Genomic DNA, 18,481 nt, shown 5'->3' on the forward strand with positions numbered 1-18,481 from the left:
GGACTGGTCTACACTACCGCTTAAGTTGATATAACTTATGTCGCTTTAGGGTGTGAAAATGACACTCCCCTGAGCAACGTAAGTTACATCGACTTAAAGCAGTGTCCACAACGGCGCTAAGTCAGTGGGAGACGCTCTCCCGCTGACATAGCTTCCACCTCTTGTGGGGATGGAGTAATTATGGCGATGGAAGAATGCTCTTCTGTTGGCATAGCGCGTCTTCACCAGACACGCTACAGTGGCGCAGTGGCATTGATGCATGTGTGCTGGTGTAGTGTGGTCGAGTAGACTTGCCCTAGACTGTTGAGATACCTGCTGGCCAAAGGATAGTAAAGGTAAGAGTCTCACTGTTTTTCTTGATCTGGGAGAGCCATTTCACTGAGACTTTTGAAGACAGTAACGATTTTCAGTTAACTGCTCGGTGTACTTAGGGTTTATTCTGCTCTCAGTCCTGCTGTGAGTTTAGTTTGTGCAGACAAGAAGTGGGGATTTAAAGCTTTTTCTAGAACAATTCCCAACATGTGTTCTTTGGCTGTCATCACTGTACATTTTTGAGCATTCTGGTGGTGGAGTCAAATGGAGAAATACAGCAATTATTTATTCCAATTAACAATACAAACTCATTAAATGTCTCTTCCCCTCCCCCCCCTCCCCCCCAATTAAATAGATTGGTGCTCAAGGCAGAGAAGGCAAAGCTGGAAAAATAACATGCGGTGATACCTTTTATGCAGCCTGACCAAAGCCCATTGAAATCTACGGTAAGATTCTCATTGATTCAATGGGCTTTGGATCAGGCTCCCGATGAAGTCATTTTATTCCACACTGTAAGAGAAGGGTGTCTATAATTAGAATTCCATTTTGCACAAATGCACCAAAACAATTCAGAACTTTTGTTCTACTTCGCTATGCATAGAGGGAAGGGGGTAGGCCAGAGGAAGGCTGGAGGGTGTTGTGCAGCAGCCACAGAGGGACATTACATTGGGGAATAAATTAGAACTGCTCCTTAGAAGCTCTCACTTATGCTGAGTCTGGTTGACCCAGGATCATGGAGCTTGCTCCCCTTCACTGCATCCAACTGGAGTGGAGATTCCCGCTGTTTATTTATATGAAAATATCCCAAGTAGGGGGGAAAAAAAGACAGGCGAAGAAGAAAGCTGCATAAAATATACATCAGAAGACCTGTTCCTGAAGAAAATGTTTTTTGCATGTTCCTGTGAGGTAGCAGTGGGTCTATGTGGAGATGCTCCCAGAAGTAACATCAGAGGATGTTTTCCAGTGTTGCAAGAGCAATTCCAAAAATATTTGCAGTGGCTTTCTGCAATCTCCATCATTCCATGGGATGATGGCCCAGTGGTTAGGGTACTAGAATGAGGCTTGGAAGATATGGGTTTAATTCTCTGCTTTGCCATAGGCTTCTAGTGTGCCTATGGCCAAGTCACGAAGAGTGTGTTTTTACAGCACAGTTAGTTCCCGTTATAAACTCTAGTGTTACCCTTAACTCGACTCCTGTCCACTCACAAAAAACACCTAGTTTAAGTTAAGCTGGGCATTAAACTCAAGCTAGCTGGCTTATCAGAGGGGGTGGGTCAAGGTGCGAGTGATGCTGATGTTTGAGCGAGAGGTGCAGTGAGGATGCAACAGCTCTAGTTACAACTACTCAGCAGTAGCTAATTGAATCACTCTGTGCTGCTAATCATATTGCTCTGTGTAATTACAGTGTTGTTTTGCAGTGTGGCTGCTCTCCCTTGAACTAGGCTTGCTTGAGTGCAGAAATTCCAGTGTATTAACTTGAGTTTACTGTTACAGTGAAGACAAGCCCTTAGTCTCTGCCTCATTTCCCCATCTGTAAACTGGGGTTAATAATACTTCCTTACCTCACAGGGGTGGTCAGAGGACAAAATACAGACTAAAAGATTGTGAGGTGCTTGGATACGAGGTAATGGGGGCCATAAAAGTATAACATATGGATACAGCATACAGGGGGGAGGGATAGCTCAGTGGTTTGAGCGTTGGCCAGCTAAACCCAGGGTTGTGAGTTCAATCCTTGAGGGGGCCATTTGGGATCTGGGGCAAAAATTGGGGATTGGTCCTGCTTTGAGCAGGGGGTTGGACTAGATGACCTCCTGAGGTCCCTTCCAACTGTGGGATTCTATGAACCCAGCGTGAGAAATTTGAATCTGCTCTGCCTTCATATGGATCCTCATTCACAGCAGCTAAAAAGCTTGCTGTAGGGGCTCCATTCATCTCCAGTAAAAAAATTGAATTCAGTGGATAATAGCACCAGGGCAGTCCTATTGTAATTGGCTGACAGAGAAGTTGAAATTTATCATGCTTTCTGACCCACAACTGTCAGGATTTTTGAAGTTATCCCTTATTTATTTGTTTCCTGTATACAGATAAATAAAACTCTGCTCTTTATTAGAAATATATTATGACCAATGGTAGACTGGAAAGCTTTATCCCACTACTTTGCTTTGTATTCTGATTGAAATATCTCTTTGAGTAACGTGAGTGAGGAAGGGGAGACGATTTTTTTGGATTAAAAATCAAAGAAAATATTTTTCCAATAAAGAAATTCTATGACTTTATGAGAAATGTAATTTTCAAAGCAGCAGATACTGCATTCTCAGTAAGAGAGTACATGCAAGACACAGAGATATACTTGGTTAGAACCTCTTCACGGAATGTATAATATTTTTCACAAATATATCTGTTCAGTTAATATGAATGCATTATTAGTTACCTTTCTGTACAAACCAACTGGACCCTGCAATCTGATTTATGCGGGCAGACATCTGCCCCTATGCAGAGCCCAGATTTGCATGATCAAGGCCAAGGATTCATAATCCAGAGAAAAGTCCTTATACAGTTATGTTTGAAAGACCAAGGCCATACTGAATATAATAGATGCAGTATTTATTTTAGCTCACAAGGTCTTCAATTCAATGAGTAATAAGAATTAAAATGTCACTTACTTTAAAAAAATATATTTACAGCAAAAACATTCAGGCATTTTTAAGTAAATGGAGTTGCATGTGTGTAAATGGGGCAGAATTTGGATCTGACCAAGTGTCAGACTGTAAGATTCTGTCAGAAGCTGAAGAGCTGTTTTTCTGACTCAGCCTAACAGCCAGACAATAGTGTTAACACCAACCCAGTGTTATAAAAGGCTGAGTTCCTCTTGGCATCAGAAAGAGCTACAGGGAGAGCCAGCAAATCTGACTCAGAAAAGCCTTTTAATGTTGTAAGTGCAGTCCTGCTTTTGGACTCTACTTAAATATAAAGGCTAATCCACAGGAAGGAAAGGAGTTTTGTGCTATAGTCTATTATGGGTGGGTATAGGGAGTGGCATAAGGATTATGATTGTTCATACTAGTCATTTAAGTTTCACCATAAAAGCATCTGTGTGCACCCATTGTGTCCTTAAATCCCATATTTATGTGTGCATATTAGGCAACTGTGCACAGAAAAGGACAGGATTGCATTTACACTTCCAACATACACGGAGGCGTGTGAGCTAAGTCATCAGCTGTGGAATGGTTCCACTGTCACTTAAATAGGTTATAAAGTTAGAAGGGACCATTGTTCTGTTCTAATCTGACTTTCTGTGTAACACAGGGCATAGCACTGCCTGGAATGGGAAATGATTGCAGTGTTGGGCAATTTCCATTTCTCACCCTGGGTCCCTCCCATTTCAATGCTGGGGGAAGAGAGGGGTGGGGGAATTTCTTCCTCCAGTTAGCCTGTTGGGAGATCTCCAGAGCATGACACAACACTTGTGCTAGATACTGATTCCACAATTTTGCCCTCAGTTGTTTTAACGATACACCAGTTATAAATGCAAAAATTTAACTCAAATCCAACTCTCAGAAATGCTGTTATGGTGATGGGAGGACCACTGTGAAGAAAAAGGTTCTGAAACAAAGGACAGAATAAGGTCAGAAAGCAATCTGTAGGATTGCAGACGCATTTTGGCTGCTCCTTGTAACAATCTTTCTCAGGTCAGCGAAAGAACAAATGGAGCTGATTACAGACCCACAAAAACCAACAACAATATAAAAATAGATGGCAAACAGCATTCTGACAGATTTGTCCTTGTAAGGGGACGGTAATATTCAGGCACCTGAAATGTCAATCAGATGTGTGAACTGCCACTGATCAGACTGGAGACAATGCAATTTCTTACCAGTCATCAATCAATAATTCTAAGCATGAATCTCCTCAATAAATATCTCCCCCACAGTGCATGGCCTGTATTTACCCTGAGAAGCATTTGCTAGTTATATGCTGACCTTCTATGTCAATGCCATTTTATTTGCTTAGACTTTTCGTATCACTCCTTCTGTTACCATTCCCCAAGTACAGCCAAACTGAAAAACCTGGCATGCGAGAGTGGGTAGGACCCACAGCACATGTTGAAAAACATACTGTGATGGTTTGGGGGATCTGTCTTGTGAATTCTGATTGATATTATAATAAAATTGTTGTATCGTGGAATGCCTCTGGATCTGTGTAATCACCATGACTTACAAGCTGGAAAGCATGTCTCTACTAGACCAAGCACAATCGTGAAAGAACTGTCAGCACCTGAATAGGTCTTACCTGGGGAGCACAAAAGAGTAATTGCATCCTAAGGGAAAACAGTTCTTTCTCTCTGCAGGGGGCTGGCACTGGCAGAATGGAAAATTCCCAAACAAGGGGAAGAGGTAGGGGTTTGGACTTACAGAGAAAAGACAGAGACACACAGAGGAAATTTGGTCAAAAAAAGGGAAGAGGACAGAGGAAGCAAGCTCATCTAGGGAGAGAAGCTTCAAGTTTAGGAAGAAAAGTCATGCAGCTGCAGGGGAAGGATCCTGGATCCTACAGAGGACCCTAACCCCAGCCCAAAGAATGCTCTGGAGTGATGAGGAGACTAAGTCAGGGAAATGAGTTTAGGTTTATCTGTTTTTGTATAGATCTGTGTATTTCTCCTGTGATTAAATAAAGAGCAATAATGTGTTAGATTTCTATATATTGTGTCTGTGTTATATGCTGCACTTGCCATGTGGCCCTTTGAAGAGGTAAACCAGAGAACTTACACCTTTGGGTGGTGTTCTGGGAGACATGTATTTAAGTTACAAGGGAAGCCAGAGGCGTCAGAATTATGTCCAGGATGCTGTGCTGCATGCTCTTGGGAAGGGGTGACAGATAGAAGATCTGCTCCGAGAGTGTGTTTAGGGACCCCAAAACAGTGACAGCACCTGGGCTCTGTTCAGACTCTGGAGGCTTAAAACACCCAGGATCTAGTGTCTGGATCCCCTCACAACAATCTGGTGAGCTGTTGACTGGGGGAGCCTGACCAGATCTATCATACATACCATAAAGAAGTTTGTTATCATAGTTTAAAAGCTATGGGGGCAAGTGTCATAAATATAAAGGGAAGGGTAAACACCTTTAAATCCCTCCTGGCCAGAGGAAAAACCCTTTCACCTGTAAAGGGTTAAGAAGCTAGGATAACCTCGCTGGCACCTGTCCAAAATGACCAATGAGGAGACAAAATACTTTCAAAGCTGGAGGGGGGAGAAACAAAGTCTCTCTCTGTCTATGTGATGCTTTTGCCGGGAACAGAAAAGGAACGGAGTCTTAGACCTTAGTAAGTAATCTAGCTAGATATGCGTTAGATTCTGTTTTGTTTAAATGGCTGATAAAATAAGCTGTGCTGAATGGAATGTAGATTTCTGTTTTTGTGTCTTTTTGTAACTTAAGGTTTTGCCTAGAGGGATTCTCTATGTTTTGAATCTGATTACCCTGTAAGGTATTTACAATCCTGATTTTACAGAGGTGATTCTTTTACTTTTTTTCTTCAATTAAAATTCTTCTTTTAAGAACCTGATTGCTTTTTCATTGTTCTTAAGATCCAAGGGTTTGGGTCAGTGTTCACCTATGCAAATTGGTGATGATTTTTCTCAAGCCTTCCCCAGGAAAGGGGGTGTAGGGTTTGGGGAGGATTTTGGTGGGAAAGATGTTTCCAAGCGGGCTCTTTCCCTCTTATATATTTGTTAGACACTTGGTGGTGGCAGCGATAAAGTCCAAGGGCAAAAGGTAAAATAGTTTGTATCTTGGGGAAGTTTTAACCTAAGCTGGTAAAAATAAGCTTAGGGGGTTTTCATGCAGGTCCCCACGTCTGTATCCTAGAGTTCAGAGTGGGGAAGGAACCTTGACAGCAAGGTTCTGCCAATCTTTACTTATGCTGTATAGTTGCTTTATCCTGAGTCCTCAGTATTTCAGTGGGATGACTTGAGGAGAAAGGTACTATGCAGTGTTAAATCAGGGGGGCTACTTGAACAGGATGTTATTCTCAGTGTAAGGGTAGCAGAATCTAGCCTTAAATAACTAAGTGGTGCACCATTAACCATGTTATCTCTGGCGAACTGAACTCAAATCCTGGCTTAGGTTACAAGGGAAAATGAGCTTGGTTGTCTCATCCTAAATCCCATTTGCACATATAACAAAATCATGTGATAAGGCCACATGACTGTTGGTTTCTGACCAAGCGAGAGCAAGGATTGATATAGCAACAGATAGTAGCAAATTTCCTTGCACAACCATATATCTGGCTTTAGCCAGTGTTGTCAGTCTCTACAGTCTGTATAGCCAGTACAATAAAAGCCACTCACATATCATAAAAAGAAAACATATGACAATGTGTAACTGGTGCTTTTTAAGAACAACAAGGTACGTCAGGCCCTGATGTGACTGTCAAATCATTTATAAAATACTTGTACAATTGTCACTTGCTTATCCATGCAAAAAATAATTAAGCAAAAGATCACAAGATTCAGCTACACATGTACTTAAAAGCAAAAATGATACAGTGATATTCAAAATAGCCCTAGCATTAAAAATTAGAGCTGCTTGATCAAAGGGATATACTTTTCATGAAAATTTTCATGAATATTTCATCCTTTTTTTTTTTTTTAGGGGGGAGGTCATAATTCAAAATGTTTATGAAAAATGTAGTGAAAATTTCATATGTTGGTATTTTCAACCAGCTATATTTAAAATGTTACTAAGGTATAATATTTTGACAGTAGTGAGATGTGGCTGAATAGCTGCGAGGTATAAAAGAGCCACTACTACACTCCAGCAAAGATTATGCAATACATTAAATAATTCTGCCAAAAGCTTATTTCATTGTCATGTACTATTTCTGTATTTTCTCCTAGCATCCAGTGACAACCAAGCCCTATTTCATGGAAAAGGAGCGTATGGTAGAAGACTCCATGAGGTGTCATTAGAAACAAAAGTAGAAGCCAGTTTATTTGAAACCTGGGGAATTTAGCAAAATTTACAAGATGTTCCAGTGTTTCCCTGGATTTACAAGGCATACTGCAAGTTAAATTTACAACGTAAAACTCAATGGGCTGAAACTGAAGTGTTTTAGAGACCTTATTTTCAGCATTGCTTCAGGATTTTTACTGTTCTCTTGTTCATCAGACATTTCCAAATCTATCTGTTTTGTGCCTACATTATCCTTTAACTGTTTGCTTTTGATGCCACCTGGTTGCTTTTATGAAGAACCATTGTGAGGTCACAAATATTGAATTATGTTTGGAGGGAAGAGATGCCGGATTTTCCACACAGATAAGTCAGATTTCAGCACTAACAGAAAAGGAAATTGGTGATGATCAAGTTACAAAATCCACAGCCAATTGGAACTAGGTTGATCTATAAAAGTTGCTGGAAATTTCCCTAAACCAGATCCTGTGTCCAGAGCAGGGAACAGAGAGTCTGGAGTTCTGGGTTTTATTCCCAACTTTGTCAGTGACTCACTCACACTCACTGTGTACCTTGAGCAAATCATTTAGGTCTACATTTTCAAAAAATTGCTTTTGATTTTGGGTGCCCACCTTTGGATACCCAAAGCTTGACTTTCTGAGGTTCTGAGCATGCATAACTCCAACTGAATTAAATGGGAACTGCGGTAGCTCTGAAAATTAGGCCTTAGATATTTAAAACTGAACATCCAAAAGTTGAGGCACCCAAAATCAGAGGCCCTTAAATTGACCTCTGCATTAAACTCTGTATTCCCCAATTCCCTCATCTATAAAATGGAAAAAATATCTTCTAACTTTTTTACATAATTTGACATCCAAAGATCCAAAGAGCTGTATAAACATAAAATATTATTTCAAATACTCCATGGTTTTGGTCAGGTCAGAAATACCAAGGTAAGAAAAATAACAATAACTCTGTTGTTCTTGCTTTTGTTATGGTAGTGCCTATGGACAAACCAAGAAGGAGGGAGCTCCATTGTAACAGGCACCATATAACTTCTCTTATGGCATTTCTATTTTATGTTGTGTCTAAAGTCAGGAAGAAAATATTTTGTTTAGCTCTAGTTTTGACTGAAGCTTTGGGCTGGTTTTCAGTCACTCTGCAGTTGGCCCATCCTTAAAAGAAACAGAAAAAATGTGACAAGTGTTGGAAAAAGAATACCTCTAAAAAGTAAGGTTTCAGAGTAGCAGCCATGTTAGTCTATATCCGCAAAAATAAAAGGAGCACTTTTGGCATCTTAGAGACTAACAAATCCATCCGATGAAGTGAGCTGTAGCTCATGAAAGCTTATGCTCAAATAAATTCGTTAGTCTCTAAGGTGCCACAAGTACTCCTTTTCTTTTTCCTCAAAAGTAAGTTCACTGGAATGTGACAGTGACTATTTTCTGAGTCAATACATATGAACTTTGAAACACTGACATTGTTAAAATTACTTCAGTTTTGTCTCAAAAGGACACACTCTAGGGATAACTCTGTCTCTCTATTAGATTAGTTCTAAATACACACTACCACTCAGAATTGATTGGGATAGAATCCTGGAGCATCCCAGCATACAGAGCGATAGGATATGCCCCCAGCCACACATGGACAAGTGAAGAAACTGAGGACACAGTAATGGGGGTAGCACTTTGTTGTGGGAATGTTAACCCATGTGCTCAGATCCAGATACCAGGCACCTGAGCTCATTGCACAGTGCAGACATAGCTTTGAAGAGAGATTTTGCACCGAGTGTTGGCTGAAAGGGGGTTGAAGCTGTCAGCAAAGAAACAGTCTCCTGCTGTTTGATTCCTGCTTTGTTCAGGGAAACAGTACTCTATATATTCTTTAAAAAAAGAAAAGGAGTACTTGTGGCACCTTAGAGACTAACCAATTTATTTGAGCATAAGCTTTCGTGAGCTACAGCTCACTTCATCGGATGCATACTGTGGAAAATACAGAAGATGTTTTTATACACACAGACCATGAAAAATGGGTGTTTATCACTACAAAAGGTTTTCTCTCCCCCCACCCCACTCTCCTGCTGGTAATAGCTTATCTAAAGTGATCACTCTCCTTACAATGTGTATGATAATCAAGGTGGGCCATTTCCAGCACAAATCCAGGTTTTCTCCCCCCCCCCTTGATTATTTTGTATTTTGTATTCTGTATTTTCCACAGTTTGCATCCGATGAAGTGAGCTGTAGCTCACAAAAGCTTATGCTCAAATAAATTGGTTAGTTTCTAAGGTGCCACAAGTACTCCTTTTCTTTTTGCGAATACAGACTAACACGGCTGTTACTCTGAAACCTATATATTCTTTGTAAATAAACAGGATTGCACTTGAAAGAAACACTTGACTCCATCATCAATTTCTCCTCTTATTGGAAACAACACACAAGATCCCGAATTTTGGCTACCCGCCAGATTAAAAAAGTGGGTAACAATATGATAGACTGATAGAACCATTGGGTTAGAAGGGGACTGCAAGGGCCATCTAGTCTGACTCCTGCCGAGATGCATGATTTGTTGTGTAGGATAGAATAAAGTGAGGATAGATATGGGGTAAAGCACTGGGGAGGAGGGAATTCAACCCATAACCAGGGAGTGCATAAAGAGATCCTGGGGCTGGCCTTTTCTGCTGTAATCTCCATTCATTCATGGCTTGAAGAGAAGGGGAATAGAAAGCACAAACTCTACTGCCTGAGGCCTGCCTTAAAAAAAAAAAAAAAGAGTAGTTGTGAAGGAGTTGGGAAACTGAATGTCAAAGGATAGTAGTTATCCCCTATGGACATGATGAACTGCTCAAGGGCAGTGTGATGACTGGTGAATAGACTTGCCTGCAGGATTGCTGATAAGGTGGGTAATTTAAAGGCAGAACACTGTGATAGGCAATTTATGACACCAAAGGTTCCTTAGAATCATGAAAACCATTGAGAAGAGTAACGAATAAATGATCTCAGCTGAAATCACAGACTTAGCGCCACACGATGCAGCTTCTAGAAAGAATTAGGAGACGCAATAGATTGGATGATTTTAGATATTTATAAGACACACATAGTGAAAGAGGGCTATTCAGAGAGATTAGCACCTCATGGAAATGTGATCAAATCTTCAGCAGGGGGTTGCAAAAGAATTTAGTTTTGCCATTATCATTTCCAATCAGAATACACAAACAAAAATAAAAACAAACTTGGAGCTTCATCCCCAATTTTCCTGCAGCGTCTTGGACTTTTTTGGTTTTTTTGTTGTTTGTTTTTTAAATGGTTGGTCGGTATTTCAACATAATGGAAATTCCTCTGATATGAAAGTGATTCATTATAAACCTCGGTTTTCAGGATTTAATTAGTATCTTAGCCATTTCAAATGAATGAAATGGATATATCATCAGTGCTTTATTAGTCATTGTGCCCAATCAAAATGCCCTACAGCTTTACTGTAACTATAAACCTCCCCTTAACCTGGGACACTCAATCTCTAACCCAGAGGAACTTCAACCAAACTCCTGGATCCAGACAACCAAAAATTTGAGGAAGATTGTATTCAAACACTGGCCCCTTGATCTGTAACAGTTACAACCAATACCCTGTACCTAAATCCCTCTGAGTATTAGAAAAGTTCAGTTTTTGTTTGAACTAATAAAACATTATATGTGTTAATAGGAATTTATTACTCAGCAGCTCAGGATAACACCTGACGCTGCTGAGAAGAGTACAGACAATCCTGAAGTTCTTTTCTTCCATGTGTTATTGGATTTAAATAGGAAATGCACATTACCACTAATGTGAGATGTGCAGTAAATCCACCATATATAACTGGTAGAACAGATCCCTGTGAATGTGATAGGTTTGTAAGGAATATTAAGGGATGCACTTGTCATTTGAACAATTAATTTGTGATTCTGTTTTGCTTAGTTGGTTTGGCTTCCACATTTAGACATTTACCTTTTATGCAAAATGGTCCATCATATGCAGTTTTGGAACAGTCACAGGAGTAGCCATTGTATTTCTCGACACATTTACCTCCGTTCTCACAGTACATTCCATAGCTGGTGCAGTGGCCAGAGCAACCAGGTTTCACCCCCAGGGTGACCTTTGCTCTCTCCTCCAAGTCCAGAGTCACCCCATTCATTCTTAAAGAGCGAATGCAACCCAGAAATCCTCTCTGTCCACCTGCAGCACCTGAGAGATAATGCAAAAATAATGAATCGAGAGTTAAACTGCATTATTGCTGCTGTATACCAAATAACCCGCTGAGCTGCCAGCTACAGCTGGTCATATTGTAGGTTGGGATGTCTTTTAAAAGCCTAAAATATTCATTCATTTTTCATTATGCAATCAAATTGCAGTAAGTCTAAGCTTTCAGCCCCATTCTCAGATGGCATAAGGGGTGTAGTTTCATCAGCGGAGGATCTGGCCCTCAGTCTCTTGACTGGGAGACTTAATTTCTTCTTTTTCTTATATATTTTTAAAGATCGTGTTTGGGGTAATAATAGGTTTTATGCTTGAATACATTTTGGATTGCAACATTTTCCTATAGGTTGATGATAATACATAGTAATAATAATGATGATAATCTCTTACATAATTTTACATTTTTTAAAGCAAAGTTTGGGAAGTTGGGAGAGAGGTTTAGGCCGACACTTTCAAACTGCAATAGGAGGCACAGATGCTCAATCATCTCTGAAAATCAGGCTACTTATTTAGTTGTCTAGATATAGATTTTACATGCCCGAAGTAGAGCGATCAAATCTGAAAATGTGGGCCTAAGTGCCTTTCCCAAGCATACAAGGCAAGTTGCTAACAGAGAGCCAGTGTTAGAACTCAGTAGTTCAGGCCCACGTTCAATATGCTATTGGGAAATTCAGATTTATGGCACGAGTAGACTTGACCATGGTTATGATTCAGAGAGAAAATCTAGTGCAATCACAGACATTCAATTTTGGTAATACAGTCAAACAATGAACACTTCTAAAGATTTGTAATGTACCACGTAGGACAGACATTTTTGAATCTCAGTGTCTATTGCCTAATTATTGTCTGAATTCCTGCTTATTCTGACCCTCGTCATAACTGCCCACAACTGTGAAAATTTAAATAGATAAAAATCTGAAAAAATGATTAAAACAAACCTGATCAGTTGAAATGATAAGAAAATAAAAATTGAATTCTGCCAAGCCTATTTATAGTTCCGTTTATGCAGCAACAGACTTTTTATTTCAGATCAACTTTAGCAATACCAAAAATGTTAAAGAAGAGACCGAGCTTGTGAATAATGACTGTACAACGGGGACACACATGGCTATTTCCACTCCACTGACAAGATCATATTTACCAAGGTATTGAAGGTTCTGTACATCATTTTAATTTACTTCTGTTGTTGAGCTTTCACTAAGATGTAAGGAAATGAGGTAAAGAATTTTTTTAGAGAGGTAGGGAAGTGCTTCTTTGCTCATCATTTCATGCAAACCTGGTCCTACCTCATGAAACTCACCATGTCTGCATTGTGGAGCCCCAAGAGCTAAAGAAGCATGAACGTTGCTGGAATGGCAGCCTTTTGGTACCCAAAATGCAGTGAAGGCTAGCAACATTTGAAAGTGGCTAGGCAAACAGTGAAATGTGTATTTGTTATATGGTACAGTGTAACTGGCTATTAAAATTCACAAGCAAAAGGTGGGTGATGGGGTGTCAGACTGGAGGGTGAATACGGTAAATGGGGGACGGGAGATCAAATCTCTGTAGGGTGGAGTTGCTATTCATATCAGAGAGACACCAGCTAAACAGTACTACCATAAGCTTCCTTCCCTGCATGGCGTTCCCAGGCCTCTTTCAGTTCCTGGCTGAATAGCTGGGTGGGAGATCCTTTGGGAAAAAATATCTGGAAAAAGGCTGCTTGCCTGCCTGAGGCTTGAGCTACAAATAAGGAAGGAGCAATGATACTAGGGTACCACAGCAGTACTTGTTTCTCTGAACTGGGTCACCTTCCTTCTGTAACCTACATTGCTTTTCAATCTGTACCCTACCATCACTAAGTGCTTCTGGAAAGAAACCTGATATATTACTGTAACTGCCACCAACGTGATGTGGCTGGAATGGAGTAACTAACCATTGAGGCCTGTTATTTCTTCTGCTACTTACCAACATATAACTGGCTATACAGTTCCAATCGTGTGTGGCCTTCCGTTGGCGCCTTCCGTATCTCCTGTGGCAGTTGGTCCACCCGCAGACTGGCCTGCTTGACATTTCTCTCAGCGATGACTCGATGCCATTGGTCATCATTGAGTGGGTTGGGGGATCTGACAATGATCTCCACTGGGCCATTTCCAACATCAAATGAAAAGGACACTTCAATAGCAGCTGAAATACCAGAGGGGAGAAAATCCATCAGAGGTTCAAAGTACGATTGTTTATACCTATTACACAGGAAGCCACCTTGGGACCCATCCTGTAAAATCCTGAGTGCATTCAAATCCCCTGACTTCAATAGAAGCTGATAGTGCTTAGCACTTCTCAGGAGGCCATTATGGAAAATTCCTATGGAATTTAAACAAATTAAACAAATCTGGTTCTACAGAAAATTAACCGGGTTCCATCAAAATTACTGTATAAATATTAGAGCCGGTTGAATAATAGTTCTTTTTTTGATAGAAAATTTGTACATAAAGGAAAAAATAGTGTTTGTGTTGACATTTTCAGCAGGGAATTCAAACTTTTCATTAAAGAAAAATAGCTGTTTCTGGGTTTCAGTTTTCCAAGTAAAAATTATTTTTTTTAGAAGAAAGAGAGTTTCCACAAAAAATTGTTTAACTGAAAGCCTAATTTTCCACGGAAAAAAGTTTTGATGGCAAATTTTCAACTAGACCTAATATATATTTATAGATGGTAGTAATGAATGATGGCCAGGAGTTTTTTAAATTACCCTACAGAATTCTTAGGCGGATTAAATTATATTGGATGGTCCAAAAATGTATAAAGACTTTATAAATTTCTATTATACTTGGTAGGACTTTTCCATCTGGTGTTGCTCAGCAAAGCACACGATTGACACTTATTACTAAGGAGGGCAAAGTGATTAATGAGGAATAGATCACTTCTGACGAGAAACATGATCTCAAATTGTCTGCTATGATTCATCTAGGCTCCCTTTTTACAGTAAAATTATTATATAGTGGCAGAAAACCAGTTCAAAGAATTATCAGAAAATAGATTGCTACTGATAGTATTCACAAAGGAGGATTTAACCTAGATGTAAAGACAACTGGGTTTTCAGTCTATTTCATTTTTTTTAGGTATAAAAGAATCCATGGAAAGCAACTTCTGGCAGCTGTGTCATCCTTTTAAGAGAATTCTTATGCACCATAGGGCTATAAAGGGATCTAGTATAGTTGTGCCTCTCACGTTGTGCATAATTCACTTCCAGCCAGTCTTGCAAAACTTTACTCACCCAGACAGGGAAATTGCTTTTGATGGGCTCGTAAAATATCATTATTACCTATCAGCTGACTAAAAGGAGAACAAATACTTTTTGTGCCCAGGCTAGTACATTTTCATGGTGCTTTTTGCAAGGCTGAATCAAACTGCAGTCATTTTTGTGGTTTGTACCACATCCCAAAAAAGATATTGCATGAATAAGCATTTTTCATAATCATGAATGCTTTTTTAAACAAAATTTGCTGCAAAAATCTTACTTATTTTTGTCCCCCCCCCACCCCCTTTTATGGAAAGAGATAAGTTCTGAAGGAGAATTATACAGGTGTTTAGGTAGTGAAATATCCATCATTCTCAGCTACCTGCAATACTATTTCCTCTTTTGAAGTGACCACCTCTCCTGGCCCCTCAGATCAATCAGTTTGCCTTTGTTTGCTCAGGACTTGGCTACAGAGATTAATAAAAATGTTTTACTCTGATGTGAAGTCTTCAAGTTTCTGGGGGTTTGGGATATAAGGTTAGGGCAAATTAGAAACTAGAACCAAATCTATATAGTCATTAGCATACAGGAAGCATTGCAGCCTGCCTTGAAGAGTGGGTGGCTTTGTCTCCACTGTGCTGCTCTGAAAAAACCACTTCATATCTCTGCACACTGTCTGTCTCCAACTCCTTTAATTGTTTCCGAAAGCGGGCTGTCTGCAAGGCTATAAGACTGAGAACTGCTACGCAGAGTGTTCATCTCATTCTCAGCCACTAGACGGCATTTTTGACATTGCCAGTGGGTGCCTTTGTGAAACCCCATCTAGTATTCAGTCACTGATTCTACTTTAAAAGTCTCTAAAGAGACTCATTTGCTCTCAGTCTTCTGGTTGAAGGCAGCTGCCTTTTTTAAAAGAGATAATTGCAACTAGAAAGGGAGAAAGAGAGAGAGAGGTGGGGTAGGAAGAGATGAAGACATTTCAACCATAACAACCAGACTTGCACAGCTCAGCTTTAATCATGGTTGAAGATCAAGGTCTGCGTAGCAGCCTGAAAGGTTTCTTCTCTGTGATAATAGTATTTAAACACAAGGAAATTCATACTAATTGGAGGAAAATATTAAACTGTGACTTTAAAGCATAAATATACAGGAATAAAATTCATACTGGTTAGTCTTAAATTTTTAATATTTTACCTTGTAACTCGAGAGGGAAAAGAATAAACATCTCAAAACATTGTACTTCTCATAAAAGATTTTTGTTGAGTGTGAAAGGGGAAGAAGCACCAAAGACGTATAGCATCCATAGATTACATTGACATATCCCGAAAACAAATTTAACACAGGCCTCACATAAAATATTGGAGAGTAAATCTGTATGCCAGTTTGCTGGCCTAAGAAAATATGAAGTATATCAATATGTACTTCCTAAAGAATGGATAAAATTGCTCACAGGCTGCATGTTAGTAACTCCTACAAGCAACTTCTACTATTGGTTCTCACAGGATAGCAACATTATTTATCTGTTTTAATAAATTTCTGACTCCACATCCTAGTGTATATAGCAGTCAGAGGAATCTCTGACTAAAAAACAAATAGTATTGGGACTTTAACAGGGATGGGTGAACATGTTTATCCTAGGTTTCAGAGTAACAGCCGTGTTAGTCTGTATTCGCAAAAAGAAAAGGAGTAATTGTGGCACCTTAGAGACTAACCAATTTATTTGAGCATAAGCTTTCGTGAGCTACAGCTCACTTCATCACGAAAGCTTATGCTCAAATAAGTTGGTTAGTCTCTAAGGTGCCACATGTTTATCCTAGACATCTAAAAGACTAGCAATTAACTGATTTTTTTAAAGCAAGTCTCCCTCCCACCATTCCTCTAGCTTGTCCCTGCTGAAAAGTTACATGCTAGAGTTGACTCTCCCTCCCCAAAAACCCACAATGGTTTGGGGCCAAATTCATTGGGGTGACAGTTATTAGAATAGCCATACTAGGTCAGACCAATAGTCCATCTAGCCCAGTATTCTGTCTTCTGTGGCCATTGCCAGATGTTTCAGAGGGAAAGAACAGAACAGAACAGGGCAATTTCTCGTGATCCATCCCCGGTTGTTCATCCCCAGCTTCTGGCAGTTGGAAGATTAGGGACACTCTAAGCATGGGGTTGCATCCATGATGATCTTGGCTAATTGCCACTGATGGACCAATCATCCATGAACTTATATAATTCTTTTTTGAACACAGGTATACTTTTGGCCTTCACAACATCTCATGGCAATGAGTTCCATATGCTGACTGTACATTGTGTGAAGAAATACTTCCTTCTGTTTGTTTTACACCTGCTGTTCCTTAATTTCATCAGGTAACCCCTAGTTCTTGTGTTATGTGAAAGGATAAACAACACTTCCCTAATCATTTTTCTTCACTCCAGTCATGATTTTATAGACCTCCGTCATATTACTCCCCCCTGCCCCAAATCCATAGCTTGTGTTATAAAGCAGGTTAGACTAGATGATTTAGTGGTCCCTTTTGGCCTTAAAATCTATGAATCGATCAGTCTCTCTCTTCACCAGAACACTTTCTGGTTCAGCTCTTATTTCACCATCCTTCTAGCGTGTACCTGCTGAAAAATTCCATTCTAGAGTTCTCTGCTTGATTATATTTGCTATGATGAGACTACCACTAGAGGAAGAGATGCTTACAGATGGCTGGTGTTCACAGGACTGGCAGCTCAGAGAAAGTGGTTTTCAAATGTACGTCATATAGGGGGGAAAAAGGCACTGCAATCCTTTGGTCACACAGATTTTCTGTATGCTCATCTGTCCTGCTTTTCACTGCTCATCCTCACACCTGCTACTTACAGTTCTTCTTTTGCAGTCTGTTTCTCCTAGCTTCTGCTACATTTATAGTAGGGCTGTTGATTAATCGCCGTTAACTCAGGGGATTAACTCAAAAATTAATTGTGATTAAAAAAATTAATCATGATTAATCACAGTTTTAATCGCACTAGTAAACAACAGAATACCAATTGAAATTAATTAACTATTTTGGATGTTTTTCTACATTTTCATATATATTGTATTCTGTGTTGTAATTTAAATCAAAGCGTGTATTATTTTTATTACCAATATTTGCACCATAAAATGATAAACAAAAGAAATAGTATTTTTCTATTCACCTCATAAAAGTACTGTAGTGCAATCTTTGTCATGAAAGTGCAACTTACAATTTTTTTTTTACATAATTGCACTCAAAAACAAAACAATGTAAAACTTCAGAGCCTACAAGTCTTCTCAGTCCTACTTCTTGTTCAGCCAGTCACTAAGACAAACAAGTTTGTTTACATTTACAGGAGATAATGCTGCTGGCTTCTTAATTACAATGTCACCATAAAGTGAGAACAGGCATTTCCACTGTAAGGTATTTATGTGCCAGATATGCTAAACATTCATATGTGCCTTCATGCTTCGGCCACCATTCCAGAGGATATGCTTTCATGCTCATGACGCTCATTAAAAAGAAAAGAGTAATTAAATTTGTGACTGAACTCCTTGGGGGAGAATTGTATGTACCCTACTCTGTTTTACCCGCCTTCTGCCATATATTTCGTGTCTCAAATGATAATCCAGCACATATTCTTTTTAAGAACACTTTCACTGCAGATTTCACAAAATGCAAAGAAGGTATCAATGTGAGATTTCTAAAGATAGCTACAGCACTTGACCCAAGTTTTAAGAATCTGAAGTGCCTTCCAAAATCTGAGAGGGATGAGGTGTGGCACATGC

General features: G+C 39.6%; 1 protein-coding gene across 6 annotated transcripts in view; it reads right to left on the reverse strand.

Annotated features, from left to right (window-relative positions):
• The window catches only part of CNTNAP2 (contactin associated protein 2), a 1,669,434-nt gene that overhangs the window by 121,999 nt on the left and 1,528,954 nt on the right, over window positions 1-18,481 (reverse strand). For all 6 annotated transcript variants that reach the window (XM_073332778.2, XM_078851686.1, XM_073332785.2 and 3 more), the window contains exons 17-18: window positions 13,431-13,649; window positions 11,238-11,474 (exon numbers count right to left, since the gene is read on the reverse strand). In XM_073332778.2, the coding sequence (XP_073188879.1) occupies window positions 11,238-11,474; window positions 13,431-13,649 (456 nt within the window). The remainder of the gene's footprint in view (window positions 1-11,237; window positions 11,475-13,430; window positions 13,650-18,481) is intronic.

This window comes from Lepidochelys kempii, chromosome 2 (genome assembly GCF_965140285.1).
Source record: "Lepidochelys kempii isolate rLepKem1 chromosome 2, rLepKem1.hap1, whole genome shotgun sequence".
In the NCBI taxonomy this organism is placed as follows: Eukaryota; Metazoa; Chordata; order Testudines; family Cheloniidae; genus Lepidochelys; species Lepidochelys kempii.